The sequence below is a fragment of the Canis aureus genome, chromosome 37, assembly GCF_053574225.1.
Source record: "Canis aureus isolate CA01 chromosome 37, VMU_Caureus_v.1.0, whole genome shotgun sequence".
Lineage (NCBI taxonomy): Eukaryota > Metazoa > Chordata > Mammalia > Carnivora > Canidae > Canis > Canis aureus.
The window spans coordinates 12,055,694-12,072,685 of record NC_135647.1 but is presented as its reverse complement, the minus strand read 5'-3'; the positions used below and the strand labels follow the sequence as shown (position 1 = coordinate 12,072,685).

Genomic DNA, 16,992 nt, shown 5'->3' with positions numbered 1-16,992 from the left:
AGGCTGCCCAGAATATATGGTAAACAGCCCTAAGTAGAGATAACACTGGATTTTGCAGTGATTAAGGATGCTGTTTTCATAATAGAACAATTCCTGGTCAGGTGAATACCATTTACAGGCTAGTGAGGATTATGAGGCATCTGTGCAGACTTATTTTTATGCTCTTCATTCATTAGTATTGTCTGTGTTGCTTCTCTTTAATCACAGGTTCATTTTGGATGTGATTTATACAGTACATGTCCATGAACTTAAATCATAATTTCAAGCTGATAACCTCATAATCACAGTGAGAGCTAGTGTGGTTGATCTGATGGGCAGCTGCTTCACATACACACACGTCCTCATTTGTAAGGTTCTCAGGCTGTTTTTTAAGGGAGGATCTTTAATTTCCTACATTGATTTTTTAAATAAGACTTTATCTATTTATTCGTGAGAAACAGAGAGAGGCAAAGACATAGGCAGAGGGAGAAGCAGGCTCCCTATGGGGAGCCCGATATGGGACTAGATCCCAGGACCTGGAGATCACGACCTGAGCCAAAGGCAGACACTCAACCACTGAGCCACCCAGGTGGCCCTCTTCATTGATTAAAAAAAAAAAAAAAATCAAAAGGAAATTGGGAAATTATATCAAATTTAGGGGAAATAATAAATGCCCGGATTAATGAGACCTCTTTTCTCAAATACTAAGCTGTAGTTTATTTGTTGGGTTTTTCAGAAACTTTTCTGTTTGTACCAAAGAAAAGGAATGGTCATTGCATTCCACCTAGTTAAGGAAGGTACCAGCACGTTACACCCTCACAGTCCTCTCTGCAGGCTCATGGATCTGTCCTCTTGTGGAAGCCTCTTCCAGATGTGTTCCTTTGCATCTCACTGAGAAGCAATTCTGCTTTCCTCCTGGTTTATTGCTGGCCATGTAATTTTGTTTATGATGTTTTTGTTGCTGGTGGTTTTTCTTGTACTCTTTACTCTGACTCAGGAAGCTGATCTCCTTTTCTATTTATGGTAATTACTAGAGAGCATTTTATTTTGGCCCTTGGGGAGTGCCTGCTGTGTTTCTTTGTGTGGGCATGTATGTTAGGCTTGGAAAGTGTTTTCTTTGAGGTCAGGGCTTTTGTAAAATGGGCTGAAAAAGTTTGTCGAACCTCAACTGGCCATTAAAAATTCGTGTGTGTTTTCTATTTGGCTACCCGCCCCCCCCCCCCCCCCCCCCAGTTTTACATCAATTTTAAAGATAAAATCCATCCCTTACTATCCTATTAGGAGGACAAGATCTTTTTTCTCTTGTGTGTGGAGTTAGAGAAGTTCTTTTTGAAAGCTACCCTGATAACTGGGGAATGTTAGGAACAAAAAGAGAGCCGGCAGGCCAATCAGTCTCTCTGGAGACAAAAGTGGAATTATATGTTACTGGTGAGCAGGACGTTTCCCAGAATGTATAGCCTCACCATCTCCCTGCTCTGACTGTACAAGAAGAGGAGTAGATGCTTCAGCTGTGTCCTTCAGGTAGTAACTTGGGATCTAGGATTATTTGGCAGTAGCTTGAGATTTGGGTAAATGAGAAGAAAAACTCAAAGAATGTGTGGAGGCTTCTCCCCCCCCCCCGCCCCTAGGAAGTTGACCCCAATTTAGTTTTGTTCCTTATGATGGGATATTGGGTCAGAGAGTATCTACACTTCAAATCTGTCCCCTCCTGATGGAATTAAATCTGTAGCAGTCTTAACCTGGTTTCTTAATACTTGTAAATTTTAAAAAAATACTTTATTCATCAGAGACACAGAGAGAGGCAGAGACATAGGCAGAGGGAGAAGCAGGCTCCCTGTGGGAATTCTGAGGCAGGACTTGATCCCAGGACCTCAGGATCCTGAGCCAAAGGCAGACGTTCAACCACTGAGCCATCCAGGCATCCCTCATGATACTTGTACTGAGATGTTATTTTTGTATTTATTATTGGCAAATTAGAACCATTCTCTGACTCAGACATGCAGGGTATCCCTCATTCATTGGGACCTCTGGAAACTTTGAGTAGTTTATAGCTGTTCAATTCACTTCCTTCAAGCTAGTAGGTGTTTGGTTTATGTTTCAAGGAACAAAAGCTTGAGTATCTGCTAAAGCCCCCCCCCCCCCCCCCACACACACACACACTATTTCAGAGAATACAGAATGCCTGATCTTAGAGAATTTCTGTAAAAACAGTCAGCAGTGTATTAGGATGTTCTGGGGCTATTTCAATAGCTCTTTCCATAGTTAATGTGAGTTTCTTTGTTTTCTTAGCTTCATTTGCTCAACCATTACTGAAGCTCCTAATGTATATACATGGATCGATGTTGGGGAGTTGTCAGAATATAGATTCTATTAATGCTGTGAGACTGCCTTTCACCGAGGGTGGGAGTGTCTATAGGTGGGTGGTCCCAGGACTGTGTCCTAGAGGTGTGATTCTGGGCTTATTAAAAATCTCGGGGCACATGCCACAACCCCAATCAGCAAAGTCAGAAGGGAGGTGAGGTCTGTACTTGATAAAGCTCCTCATGGGGGTTTCCAGGGCAGTCAACCTTGACCCACCTGTAGCATTCTAGATAAGAGCTTCTGGGGCTGCTCAAATCTGAACACATGTCCTCTTATTGGGACGATGAGAAAAAGACTTATTTTTATTAGGAAGATAAGAATATGGGGGTTTTTGTTTTTGGTAAACCAGTGAAGAGAATTTTGAAGGTGAGAATCTTTGCTTCAGGTGCTCCAGGTTTACTGAAGGAGGAATCCACAAAGAAAAAGCACAGCATAGTTGGAGCAGTGGGGTGTGACTCATGGCAGCAGGTCACATAAAGGTGTTTCTCTCTTTCCTCTCTCCAGGTCTTAGGGTTTATTCCTTTGGATTTTGTAGTGTTCTGCTCTTTTGTCTCCAACAGCCTTTGTGTCTATGGGTCCCCCCAGTTGCTGGCATCCAGAAGGAGCTACTCTGGAACCTTCCTGGACCCATCTGAGAGAGAACAGGGTATAGTTGGTAACTCCACACAAATGTTTGTTTTGTGACCTCTTGAAAACTTCACTGCATAGTCCTCTCTGGGCCATCTTGTGACCATATTTTGACTACCTGTGAGCAAAGGCCTCAGCCCCCTGTCTTCTTGGTTACCTGTCTCTGTTTGGGGTGGATGTTTGTCATTTTCCTTATTTGCATGTGAAGCCTCAAGAGAGGAAGGGATGCCAACACCCCCCCTCCCGCCCCCATGGAGTGATTGATTTTATTTAGGACTTCACAGAGCTGAGTAGAATTTTCTTACCATCAGCTGCTCATGAACCCCAGTGTCACCTGTGTTGACCACTGCCACCATATTGACCTGCCATCATTGGTGAATTAGGGCTGTGGTGTCCAATGGATTTTTATAGAATGACTCTAGTGAGACCTCTAATTTCTTCTCCTGTGGTCACCCCTCTGCCTTCACTCACTATTTTAAAGCATCATTTTCCCTAAGGCCCTAAAAACCTTCTTCACCATAAAATGACTCGTCCTCAGCCAGTCCTTTATTGGACTTCGTTCCTAACTTTTACATGGACCGGTAAACTGTGTTTTCTGCCCTTTTATAAATTATGGTATACAAAAACACGCTTTTTTAAACTACTGTGGTTATGTTGAGATCTCTAGTCCTGATCTGATCCAAGGCCTGAACTCTGACCTCTCCTAAGGGCAAGTGATAAGTAACTCAGACTAGGATGCCTAAAAACTAAACTCTGCTTCTTCCCTTCTCTCTGTTCCAGAGTAGTCTTCTCAGAAGTGCCTTCCCTTTGCCCAGAGGTAACTCCATTTCCTGAGATGAAAGATTTTTGAGTTTATCTTTGACTCTCTCCCTTTTTTCTTTATTTTTTAAAAAAATATTTGAGAGAGAGAATGAGCACAAGCAGGGGGGAGGGGAGGGAGAAGCAGACTCCCCGCTGAGCAGGGACCTTGACCCAGGGGCTCTATCCTAGGACCCCAGGATCATGACCTGAGCTGGAGGCAGATGCTTCACCCACTGAGCTGCCCCAACTCCCCCTTTATCACACATTCCAGATAAGCACCAAGTTGGCTCCCACCTTCTGAATGTTGCTGGAATGTGACCCGCAGTGGCAGCCACTTGTCCCACCGTGGTCTTCCCCTCTCCTATGGGCAGTTGTCTTGAGGCCTCCCTTCCCTGCTTCCCTACTTCACCAGCCCACCCTGCCGTGGTTTGTTCTCAACAGAGCAGCCTGTGGGCAACTTAAAAAATGTAGATCAAATCATTATTTCTTTGCTCAAAACTCTCCAGTGGTTTCCTATTTGGAGTGGAATTGTCCTCTGCCTGCTTCTGCTTTATTCTTTCACACATACCGCCTGAAGTGTAAATGGTTAAGCTGCTACTTACATCCACTTTGCTTATAACACGAGTTTTCTCTTATCACTGTGAAATGTCAGCAGAGGAAGAATCATGACTTTGCTTCCAGATAGCCATATTTGCTTTCCCTAACAGCTTTGCTTTAAAGTGAGTTTGTATGCATGCAGTGTCACCTTTGTTGAGGGTCAGCCCTCGTGACTTTGGGGGGCACTTTGTGAACCTATAGGTAAACATGAGACTCTTCATTGAACCCGCACACCAGTACATCAGATTTTATAGAGAGAAATAACTGCAGGAAATCTTGTCCTGCATGAAAGGGGAATTCTTAGAGATGGTTTGGATGCAGGAACCAAGGAAGGTTTCCAGTTCTGTTTAGGTGGCAGAAATAATGATGACTTTTGCAAAACACTGTGAAATAGTGATGGAGTTAAATCTTGTCATTGGACAAGGACTAGATTAACTTGTAGGAAGTCCATCAGTTTGAAAATTATTATCCTCTTCTGTAGAGGGTCCTGGTCACATAGAATCATGCATTCTATGCGATATAAAACCAAGCTGTGGGTAAATAATGAAACAGACATAGGTGGTAAATTGGGTCTGATTGACTCTTGAGCCTAATTGACTGTGCTTCTTGGTACCAAAGTATTGATATGAAAATGAATTGAGAATGGAGTCTTATTGGTACATTTAGAAAGTCTATTCTTTATCTTCTGTGGAATTACTGAAGTCACGGTGAATATTTAGTTAATAAACACCAGTACTCTGATTTCCTGGTATTCGTTTTGAGAGGCAGATGCAAGATGAGAGAGCTGTCACCTCTTGTTCAGTTTGTGTGTGTGGGGGGGTGGGGAGTGGGCATTGAGAGTTGGGGAATTACAGCCTAGGAGGTAAATTGGGGTGATTTATAAAAGAGTTTTTGTAGGCCATTTTGAGAAATTTGTAAATCTCTCCTGTGGTAGCCAGTGGGAGCCATGGAAGGCCTTTGTGTAGGGGAAGGAATGATGTAGATTGACAGTTGTATTTATTTATTTATTTGTAAGATTTTATTCACTTATTCATTAGACACACACACACACAGAGAGAGAGAGAGAGAGAGAGAGAGAGGCAGAGACATAGGCAGAGGGAGAAGCAGGGTCTGTGTGGGGAGCCTGATGCAAGACTCAATCCCAGGACCCCGGGATCACGACCTGAGCCCAAGGCAGACACTCAATCCCTGAGCCACCCAGGTGCTCCAGATTGATGGTTTCAGAAAGCAAATCACGCAGCTGTGTTTTGTAGAGAAAAACTGTGTGGGAAGGATGGGTGGACTAGAGATTGGTTGGTGGCAGTCATTTTTAAAGGTCTCTTCTGTAAGACCCGAGAGGAGAGCATGTTTTATGTCTGTAGCCAAGGAGTGGAAAGATAAATAGCATTATATCTGATTTAGGGAGTGGAGGTGAATGAGAAGGTGCCAAGTCCTGCTTAAGATTCCAAATTATGGGTAGCCAGGAAGGCGGTAGGAGGGATCATTGAGGTAGAAATCTCACAAGGTGGTAGGGGCAGGGGAGAGGAAAAGATTGTCAAGAAAATGCATTAGTAGTCACGGATATTAAGATCATTACAGATTGGGAAGGGCAGAAAAATCCTAGTTAAAAATGGTCGGGGGAGAGGAAACCGGAAAGCCAGTGGAGGATCAGGTACCAGTAGAAAGTTTGCATTAGATTTGGTAATTACCGTGCTTTTCATGGCAGTGAGAACAGTTTTCCTAGGCAGGATGGGAGTCCGCTCTACCCCACGGCTCGCCTGTGGTCCCCCGGGCCCGCAGCATCACCTGGGAGAAACTGAAGATGGGGCCCACAATGCGGGGGTGGGGGCAGTTTTCAAGGTTTCTCATGGATGCTCAAGTTGGCGATCGCTCTCTTGGTCATTTTGTTCTACCTATGAGGCAACCAGAGTTCTAGAATTGGAGTCCAGGTCCCTCTTACCTTGAGGCTCCTGTTCTGTTTTCCATCTGTTTATAAGTGCTCACTCGCAAGAAATGGTTTTGAATACATAGTGTGTGCTGAACTTCTTGCCATGTGTTGGGAGCACAAAGATGGAGAGGGCCCAGAGTAGGTACTCTGGAGTAAAACTAATTAGGATGGGGGGAATCCATCTTAATACCTTAGTGCCTAAGGTCAGTCATTTGCAAATGTTTGTATGATAATACTTCACTGGCCAGTTGTAAAATGGGGAGGAGAGTATGTGCAAGAAACCCGTGGTATATGGCCTGCCACATAGTGGTCTACATTTATCATTAGTGCTAAGTGCTAATGGGGAGGGATACGGATGTTAAAATTGTGGAGACAGGTACCTATAAATGATGGGGCAGTTGCAGAGTGGTTGTGCCCTCTGCAGAGGGCTGGAGGGTATGAAAAAAAGGGGATAAAATGTATTGGAACAAATGCAGCACAGTGTTAATTTACCTTCAGTCCGAGGGCATGTTTATTTGTGTGCTTTATGATAGTTTGAAAAGTTCCCATAAAAAGCCCCAAAATCTAATGGCTTGTAACTGAATTGCTTCTCAAATGTAGTTTGTCTCCTGGGCAGGAACGTACACTTATACTTACTTCCTGGATGGGGGCACTGCTGAGCCAAAAAAGCCAGCAAATCAGTCAGCTATTGATTCAGCTCCTAAAATGTCACCATCAGTGTCCTGGGACCTAAGGGAAGAAACAGAAGTGTAAAAATTGCCCTGACCCCCTCACCATGGCTTAGAGGCCCATAACCTTGACTTGTCCTGGCAGAGGAGAGGGGTGGGGCACCAATCACTCTTCATGGTTTGGGCCACTCTGTTGGTGCTTGGAAACTGGCTGATGAGGGCTGCCTTTGTCTAGTTTCAATCCTTGAGGATTTATTTTAATGATTTATTCTTTTAAGAGAGCGAGCACGCGAGTGAGTGGGAGTAAGGGGGAAGCAGGGGGGGCGGGCGGGGGGGGGAGAATCCCCAAGCTGAGCCTGATGCCCCCATGTGTGGCTGGATCCCAGGACTCTGAGATCACAACCTGAGCCGAAGTCCAGAGTGGGAAGCTCAACCAACTGAGCCACTCAGGCCTCTCCTGGAGGACTCATTTTGTAGGAGATTCCTTAGAAAATGATTTGAAGGCAAAAAAGGGGTAAAGAGGTGTGTCTTTAGGGCCTCCTTGTAGATTGAAAAGTGTTGCAGTTCATCCTCAGAATTCATATCTGTCCCCTGCAAACCTGGAAGGCCCCATGCAGCTGAGAGGATTGCAGCCATTTCCCTGAGCATTGTATGGGTGGGAATCTGTAATTCAAATGGTTCCTCAATCCTTAGACTTGGATTCTTGTGCAAACTATTTAATATTCTGGAATTTTTCTGCTAAGCAGAGCATAAAGGTACATATGTTGAAGAATCTCAGGGACATTATGGAAATGCAGTAGGAGGTAGCACACAGTCCTTGAAACCATATCCAATGAAAGGCAAATGGATGCTCTAGAACAGTGTTAGTCATGGGAGCTTCCAATGATGATGGAAAAATTCCGTAGCTGTGTTGTTCATTTTGGGACACACTTGAAATGTATCTAGTACAACTTGGAACTTAACTTAAAAAAAAAAAAAACTTTATTATTTGTTCATTCATGAGAGACACACAAAGAGAGGCAGAGACATAGGCAGAGGGAGGAGTAGGCTCCCTATGAGAGAGCCCAACGTGGGACTCAATCCCAGGGCCCCAGGATCATGACCTGAGCCAAAGGCAGATGCTCAACCACTGAGCCACCCAGGTGCCCCTGGAACTTAATTTTTCATTGTAATTAAGTTAATTGTAAATGGCCACATGTAGCCAGTGGTTAGTGCTCCTTGGGGAATTTGGGGCAGAGAGGGATGCATTCTTCACATAAAAGGGATTTAATGGTGAAAAGATCCAATTTGGTTAGAATTCCTTTGGGAACTTTCTTGTTCATAACTTAGTCCCAGATGAAGTCCTTGTATACTCACCCCCTTGGCACTGCTGATGCCAAGTCGTCCTTCATTCTGCTGGGTTTTTCCGAAGACCCTGGTCAAGCATTTCTCTGTAACTTGATTTTCTCGCTTTCCCCATTTCTCTACACTTGAAGGTAGATGTTCAACCTCGATATCTGCTGGATTCTTGGAGGTAATCCTGCTGTAGATTTTGGGTCTTTCTGATGATGTCTAAACAACAAACTGTCAGATGAAGTGCTCGGGGAAGCTGGAAGGCTGTGTCGCCAGCCCTGGTGCCATTCCCTGACTGCACCATTTAACCACGAACGAGAGGATGTTGAAGCCCTTGCTGCCGCTGTCTTGACAACAGCAATGTGACATGCTCAGACGCAAAAGAGCTGACTTGGCAGCTGCCCAGCAGATTTTTATAAAGGCTCAGTTGGTGGCCGGAGAATCAGGCTGTCAGAGTTGTGTGTTATGCAATAAATCGTTTTCAGCAGAAGTTCTTAATCCAATTTCAGCTGTGGCTTTTTTTTTTTTTTTTTAAATAGGCAGTAATCAAAGATAAGTACACATTATTTAATGGGAGTTTGGAAGAAGTAAAACTCTCCTAGCATAAGCATTTTCAGGCCGTTTACTTTATCCCAGGAAGCGTATCTGTCTGAGGAAAATTTGTTGCTGGAAGTGCTTTTAATTTAAAGTCCAGGCAGAGCAACATCATTCACAAAGTTCAGTTAAGTCCGTGGTTTCCTGATTGCTTGTCATCTTTCTAGATGTGAATATTCCCCTGAATTTTCTTTGATACTGTCAGTATTGACGGTTGATCCATTTCACAGAATTAAAAAAATGGATTAGCTAGTTGATTTGAGAAATGGAGATTTGTAATGGAGAAGACATGATTATTTTGTTGAAAGGGAAGAAGTATGAGTTTTAGCCTAAGTTCTGCTCACATTTTTCAATACTTTCTCATTTATTTTTGGCTCTGTAAATCCTTGTTTATGTGGAATCTGTGCCAAGAATCAACGCAAGGTCCCCAACCCCCCCGGGTTTTTTTTTGTGGGGGGGTTGCTTTCATTGTTCTCAAACTTCATGGAAGAGGCTGGCATTTCAAATAGCAACAAATTTGATTACGTAGGCTGACTTAACAGGTGTATGCAGAATTTGTCCTGAAAAGGCATTCATGTAGAGGTTTCTGGTCATTTTTCCCTGGAATGAGGAAAGCACTATTTGTTCTTCCTTCCCCATCTCCCTCAAAAACCCAGTCTTTCAAATCTTTTTTTTTTTTTTTTTTTTAAAGATTTTATTTATTCATGAAAGACAGAGGCAGAGGCATAGGCAGGGTCCCTGCAGGAAGCCCCATGGGGTACTCGATCCCGGGACCTTGGGGTCACGACCTGAGCCAAAAGCAGACACTGAACCACTGAGCCACCCAGGGGCCCCAAGTCTTCCAAATCTTGTCTCGAAACTGACTGGGCTCTGCACCAGTCAGGACCCCCCGACCTCCCTCGCCAATTCTCTTCCCTCCCACAAGGAAAGAAAAAGCACAAGGTGCTTTTTTTCTTGCTAATCCAATTTAGGGTAGGGTTGAACATTGGGATTGGGCCATGGCATGCCCTTTTCATTTTAAAAGGGGTAGAAAGTTTCAAGTTCCTGGCTTCCCAGAGCCTTGGCAAGGCACATAAAGAGAGGCTGTATGACCATGGTGGTGGTATTGGTTCACTTTTCCAGTGGCTCCTTGTAATCCAGACATATAACCATTTGTCTTAGCACGTGTGTAAGCCTGTAATACGGAGGTTTCATGTTAGGAGGTCTTCCTAGCTTTGAATTCTCTTCCCTCGCAATCCCCTGCCCCCCACCCTTTCCATATCTGCTTGTTGTACTTGCAAGAGGCTGTGAAGAACATTGGATTTCCTATGCCCTCTCTCTGTGGAAGCAGGAGTGTTTTCTTTGGGATGTAATGCCATCTTTAACTGTGCCAGTCCAAAGGGGAACCCTCTTCCCCCCACCAGCAGGTTGACCTTTAAAACCTCAAAGGGGAGGTTTTGAATTTCAGTTTAAAGCGCAAGCGTGTATCACACTGCATTACTAGTATGTCTTGGGTGTTGGCTTTATTTTTCTTTGGTGATGTGGTTAAAAATTATCTGTTGGGTATTAGACCTTTTCTTCTTAATTGGATTCGTATATGCCAGGAGGGACCTGGTGAATTGGTTGGTTGACCTGTGTCCTGGTTTGCACCATTTGTCCTATATCATCATTAACGATGCCCTTAGTTGGTATGATTATCATTCTACCTGTGATGCATGAATCTCTTACATAGTTTGCTCACAAGTGAGAGGACGTTAGGTATCTTCCTTTGGATGGGCCGTATTTCATTTTTAAATAATTGTAATTGTCAGAAAAAGTTTTGGGTTCCCTTTTGTTTTTGTTTTTTTTTTTAAATCAGAAACATATCCCTCCAACCCATGCATTTCCATTCTCATTTTCCCCCTCCTGAAACAAGGTGGCCTGAATTTAAAACCATAAGAAATACCGAGACATGGACAGATTACATGAGGATGTCTTGAGAGATGACCTTAGAACCCTTGTTCGTCCCAGTGAGACGAAGTAACTGCAGAAATTAATGAGAGAAAATCCCCCTCCCTCCTGTTATTTTACTAATCTCCAGCTAGTACTCATGAATGGTTCTAGGTTTGTGTTTATTTTTTTTTCATATAATATTTCCATTTACCTCTTGAAATGAGTAATTTTAATTTTGCTTTCATTTAGTAGGAGTTCACGTGAATTACGTGCTTGACATTTTCCCTTTAAGAATTGAATTTCCGAGTTTTGAACTTCTCTTGGGGCACCTGCCGTGTAGTGTGGACCCCACTGACCACACATGCCAGCTTTGGGTTCTCTCTAGCTTTTTGACCTTTGGGCAAGACCTTGAAACTCCTCTTTTTTTTTAAATAAAGAGTTTTGTGATTACTTCCTTTTCCACCCCATTTTAAGCTGAAAGGAGTTGGTGGTAAGCTTTATAATCTCTAACCTGGATGTGAGTTCTGGAGGTTTGTTATTTTATTTTATTTTATTTTATTTTATTTTATTTTATTTTATTTTATTTTATTTTATTTTATTTTATTTTATTTTATTTTATTTTTTAATGTCTTATTTATTTATTCATTCATTCATTCATTCATTCATTCATTCATTCATGAGAAACACAGAGAGAAAGAGAGGCAGAGAGAGAAGCAAGCTCCATGCAGGGAGCCCGACGACGTGGGATTCAATGCCGGGTCTCCAGGATCATGCCCTGGGGCTGAAGGCGGCACTAAACCGCTGAGCCACCCGGGCTGCCCAGTTCTGGAGGTTTGTTCGTTGGTGCTCTATGCCAACAAGGAGTGCAGTGTCTTCCCGTGCTGGCCCAGCACTCTATTTTCTCGCATGTCTGTTACAAAATGGAGCAGCCAAAGGGTTATGCTGTGCCCTTTTCTCTTAATAAAAAAGATTATGACCATAAGCATTCAAGTTTAATTCCTGACCAGCTGCCATTTTTGATAAGAGATTCTCCAGTTATTTCAAAGAATGGCAGACGTTTTTCAAATGAAAAGAAAACCCTGTCACTTAACTTTTAAAGGCTTTAATACTCAATTTTCCATTTGCCAAAGAAGTGAATTTTTTTTTTTTTTTTTTTTTTTTTTTAGCAGTCAGAATAGCAAAGTAAATCTAGATCTGGATGGTGTTTTTCCTTTTTTACTTCCCTTAAAAAAAATCTTGTTAGTGCACCAGATATTCTTACTATGGCAGTATTTGCAAAGTGTTTTGGAATTGGGGAAATTCAGGTTAAGAAATCAGGGGATGGGAGTAAGGGAAGGTTGTATGTTGTCTGGGGCTTGCATCGCACTTCCCCAATAATTTGGTGAAAATGTAAAAACTTAGAGATCTTACTGATGTCCCAATAGCCATAGCTTTAAAAAAAAAAAGTCTTTAAGGAAATGCATAAAAAGAACTGACACACACTCTGGGCAACTTAATTTGCATCAGAATGAAGCTTCTGGGTTCCTCTTATCTGTGGCTACAGCACCTCCTGTGCCTTCCTCTGTTAAACTGACCAGTAAGCCAGAATGGACTGGATACTTGGTTCTGGGGAAGTGGCCCAGAGGAAGCCAAGAAAGAATCTCTCCCTGTTCAGTGCCGCGCTGTCAAATCAGGGAGGATCCCTGATGAGAAGGGAGAGTCCTGTGGCCCGAAGGGGTCTCGGGAAGGTCAAAGGGGGATAATTAGGAATTTTGAACACTGAGGCATGAGTGGACTATCAGATGGTTTTGAAAATAGTGATTTGGGAATGCGTAATTGAATGTAGAGGGTGCAGGGTAAAGAGAATGTGAGAATCCTGGAGGATTAGAGAGGAAAGGGAGCCTATGTGGATGTCGTGGTGGAGGAAAAGCAAGTGTCCAGGTGTTTTGTGAATGAATTGGTCTGTATTTAGCTGAAGGTAAAGGATTGTGAATGGGTCATCAAGTTTGGGTCCTATGAGACCATAGGATGGTCTAGATGGATGGATATCTAGGTGGATATCTAGATGGGTGCCATTTTCTTGCTGGGAACTGGGTAGTTGGAGGACGAGGTAGCCAATCCTTTTGGATTACCACTGTGGGAAGTGTTTTATGGAGGATAGGGGATAGCAGGTGATTTGAGTCAAGAAAATTGTAGGATTTCAAGCACTCCACTTAAAACATCCTGAATGTTTGTAAAGGTTAGGGGCCAGCAGGCAGGCCAAGTGGGGGTAAAAGTAGTGGGAAGAGTGAGCTTCAACTTGAGTCTTTGTTGTTCCCAGAAAATTTTTTTTTTAATTTTTTATTTATTTATGATAGTCACACACAGAGAGAGAGAGAGGCAGAGACACAGGCAGAGGGAGAAGCAGGCTCCATGCACCGGGAGCCCGACGTTGGACTCGATCCCGAGTCTCCAGGATCACGCCCTGGGCCAAAGGCAGGCGCCAAACCGCTGCACCACCCAAGGATCCCTGTTCCCAGAAATTTTAATTGAACTCTTACTCTGTCTGGCAGGCTGGGATATCTGTGGTGAACAGTACTTCCCGACCCCATGCAGACATTATTTAAATGGTTGATTAAATGAGGCCACTATTAGGAGCACCTGGGGGTTCAGTGGTTAAGCATCTGCCTATGGCCCTGGTCATGATCCTGGGGTCCTGAGATGGAGGCCCATGTCTGGGTCCCTGCTCAGCAGGGAGTCTCTTTCTCCCTTGTCTCCATTTCCCACTCCCCCTGCTTGTGTTCTCTTGTGCACGCACTCTCCCTCTGTCAAATTAAAAAAAAAAATGAGACCGCTATTGAAGAGGGGGGAATAAAAGGTAATAAACTCTTAAGTGTCTGTATTTTGATTTCACCTGACCTGTAACGATAGTCTGCCTAGGCTTTTTGTAGGGCTCTCTGCCCTTGGCTGCTCTGAACGACAGGTAAGGCTACAGCAGAGTAAGTGTTGGACTGAGGTACCTTCTTGCAGGCCTACTGTGTGACCCCCTCCTGGCCAGCCCTGTGTGACCACCACACGTGGTGCAGGCACACCTGTGCTTTCTGCATCTGGCATCCTCCTAGGGGGGAGGAGTGCAAGCCTCCTAGCTCAGAGTAGGGTGATTCATATTAACCCCACGGCTGTGCAGAACAGCTTAAGTTTTAATTTCAGAATTATTACCCACCTGTTGAACTCTTGGAAACAGAACAGAGTCCACTTCTTTACCTACTGGGTTTGTGTCCTGTGCCAACATCGAGGGAGGTGACAAGGCTTGACTGGCAACGTACCTTATAGAAAGGAACTCCTGGGTTTCAGGACAAAGTTTTTAAATGACTAGAATTTGAAAGCCCATAATCTGGGTCATGGATTTGCTTCTCCTGTATTTAAAGTACTTTATAGGTTTCACGAAGCTGCTTGTGTCAGTATGCGAACCTTAAATGCATTTGCTTTTGCAGGTGGTTTATGTTTTAATGAGACATTAGTTGTAGGGATATAATTCTCCTGTGTGGAGGCTCGAAGTCGTCATGAAGGCACCAGTCTGAACACGACGCAGTAAATCACTGCAGGAACTTTACATTGAAAGTGACTTTGGGGTTTATAATTTATAAACTCTGGGCATGTAGGAAATAATAGTTTAGAATCACATTAGCAGTCAGTGATGAGAACAGGAATCTGGTTCTGACGGAGAGCATTCTGCAGGGCAGCCTTCTCTGGATGCTGTGAGAAGCTGGGATTTCAGCCTGTCTTTCACTTCAAGAAGAGCTAATGATTAATCATCCAGATGCAAGTAATCTGCTCAGGAAGCTGGCGGGACAGTGACTTCACCTTCTTTTGTATACCTTTTGTGGGTTGTGTTAGGGGTAGAGCGTGACTTGTATGTAGTAGCAGTTAAGAAGTCATGCATGCTTCTCCCTCAGGGTTGTGGTCATTTGTTGGCTTCTTGCAGCCTCAGACCCACCAACCCTTGCCTAACCAACTCTGACCTTGTAGATGCTCTCTGCCTTTTTTGGGAGCGCCCCCAGGAAGACAGGATGTGCCTTCTTCCTCTGGAGCAAATGGAAATCTCAGCTTGGCAAGGTCTGCAGGAGTTGAAGGATGTGGGGGTGGGGGAGGTGGAAATCTTTAGCTCTTCTTTCCCAAGGTTCTCTTCCCCTTATTATAGAAGATGGAGAATTACTCTCCTTCTGGGAAAATCCTGGCAGCTTAACCGGACTGCAGCCTAAAGTTATTTAGGGCTTAGAGTCTCCATGTGGTTGGGTTTCTAAGATGTAGTTTGCGTTTATGCAGAATTTAGGAATTCTAGAGCTGGGAAAGTGCTCAGGTCATCTAGCCCCCTTACCTAGTTCCACAGAGGTATTCCAGGACCTGGGTGTTAGGGAGGAAAAACCAATTCTGTCGGACATGCAGGACAACAGCCTCTTGAGGTGGAAGTCCTCCTGTTTGAGCAAAAGGAACCCAAGTATATTCACCCCTCCCCTCCTGCTTTTAGCTGAGGACATTAATGTTTTCCTTATTCTCCTAAGGCCCAAAATATCTGGAAGCTCTGATCTTTCTAAGGTGAACAGTTATAAAATGCTTTAGTCTTGAAGTCAGTGTGTGAACGTGAGGACTTCTTCAAGTAGCAGACTGCAGGCAGGTATCCACAGGAGAGAACCTGCGACCATCCTCTGCTGTGTCCTTGCTGTGTGCGAGGCAGCACTTCCAGCCTTAGGCACACCTTCTTGCTGATTCCCCGAAACCCTTAACCTCTGCCTAATGTCCGGATCCACTATCTCCGCATTTCCAGACTTGGCCCCTCTTCTGAGTTCCTTGCTAGGCGGCTCCCTCCGCTCCTGCTCTTGCTGCTGCTTGCCTCCGCTCTGTCCCCCTGTGGTTACTGCCTGAGTGGCTTGAGATGGTGGCTTGAGATGGTGGCTTGAGATGGTGGCTTGCTCTCTGGATTTCCCCAACCCCCAGCTGCGGAACCGGGCCTTCATCCCTTCCTCTCCTTTCAAGAGCTCGCATTGCATTTGATACCACAGACATCAGGGAGCCACTCAAATTAGAGCTTCAAGACCTGTTATTAACCTGTGTGTATCCCACCCCCGTTTAAATCACCCCTTCCCTCCCAAACGTCCTACCCCTCCCCCTATTCTCTACTCTCCCAGGATTCATGGTCTTTTCTCCCCCACAGTGCTCTCTTTCATTTAGGACTTCATTCTATAAGCGGTCAGTACAGATCCAGTTTCATTTCTTCTGACCGAATTGTAAATTCTTTGAAGGCAGCACCACCCCACCCCCCTCCCCCCAAGTGACACCAGCAGCAGTTTCTAGAAGAGCACAGCACATTCTTGTAAGGCAGGACACATTCTGGCATTACTCAGTGAAACTCCAGCACAGGGCTTCATTACATCTCTGCTGGTGGGTGTGCTTGACTCCTCTTTCTCCATTTTGCCAGGAATATGAAATTTCACTTATTACTGGTTAATGAGGGTATTGGGGCCCGGGGCTTATAAAGGAAGCCAGGTGGTTGTCTTCCTTCCACTCCCTTTCTGTAAGGTCTGTGAGTGAGCTTTTTGCTGGGAGATTAGCAGGCCTCAGCAGGATGGGACCACAGGATGGAATTCTGACCTGGTCTCAGGCGTGTGGTACTTGTTTGGATTTTTTTTGTTTCAAGGTTTATTCTAACTCTTATTTACTTACCCCCCCCCCTTTTTTTTTTAAAAGTGATTTCTCTTCTGTCTTTCTTCTGTTTCTCCAGGATGACAGTGATGGGATTCCGTGGTCAGAAGAAAGGGTGGTACGTAAAGTCCTTTATTTATCTCTGAAAGAATTCAAGAATGCCCAGAAGAGGCAGCACGGGGAAGGCCTGCCTGGGAGCCTGAAAACCGTGAATGGTGAGTTGCCTCTTTTGTTGGAATTGGATGGTATATTTGGGCACGGCCTTGTTTCTGAACCGGAGATGTGTTTCGGGCGGCTGGTGCTTCTCAGGCTAGGCCCCAAATAGTAGTTATTTAGGACATCCTACTGGGTTTATAGATTCATTTTTATGTCTGTGTAATATAATTGGCGAGGTGCCTTAATTAGTCTGTTCCCTATAGATCAGACCAGGCTGTGATCTGATTTTCTACCAGGTCCTGGGTTGAAGGTAGAGTGAGTCTGATGGGTTTTTCTGTGGATATCCATCTTTCAACTTGGATCTCGCTGTACCGTGGAGCT

The 16,992-nt window shown here is 44.3% G+C and overlaps 1 protein-coding gene across 2 annotated transcripts in view; it reads left to right on the top strand.

The window, feature by feature from the left end:
• The window catches only part of JARID2 (jumonji and AT-rich interaction domain containing 2), a 260,932-nt gene that overhangs the window by 105,919 nt on the left and 138,021 nt on the right, over positions 1-16,992 (top strand). For both annotated transcript variants that reach the window (XM_077885784.1, XM_077885786.1), the window contains one exon: positions 16,535-16,670. In XM_077885784.1, the coding sequence (XP_077741910.1) occupies positions 16,535-16,670 (136 nt within the window). Of the gene's footprint in view, positions 1-16,534; positions 16,671-16,992 lie in introns of those variants that run through there.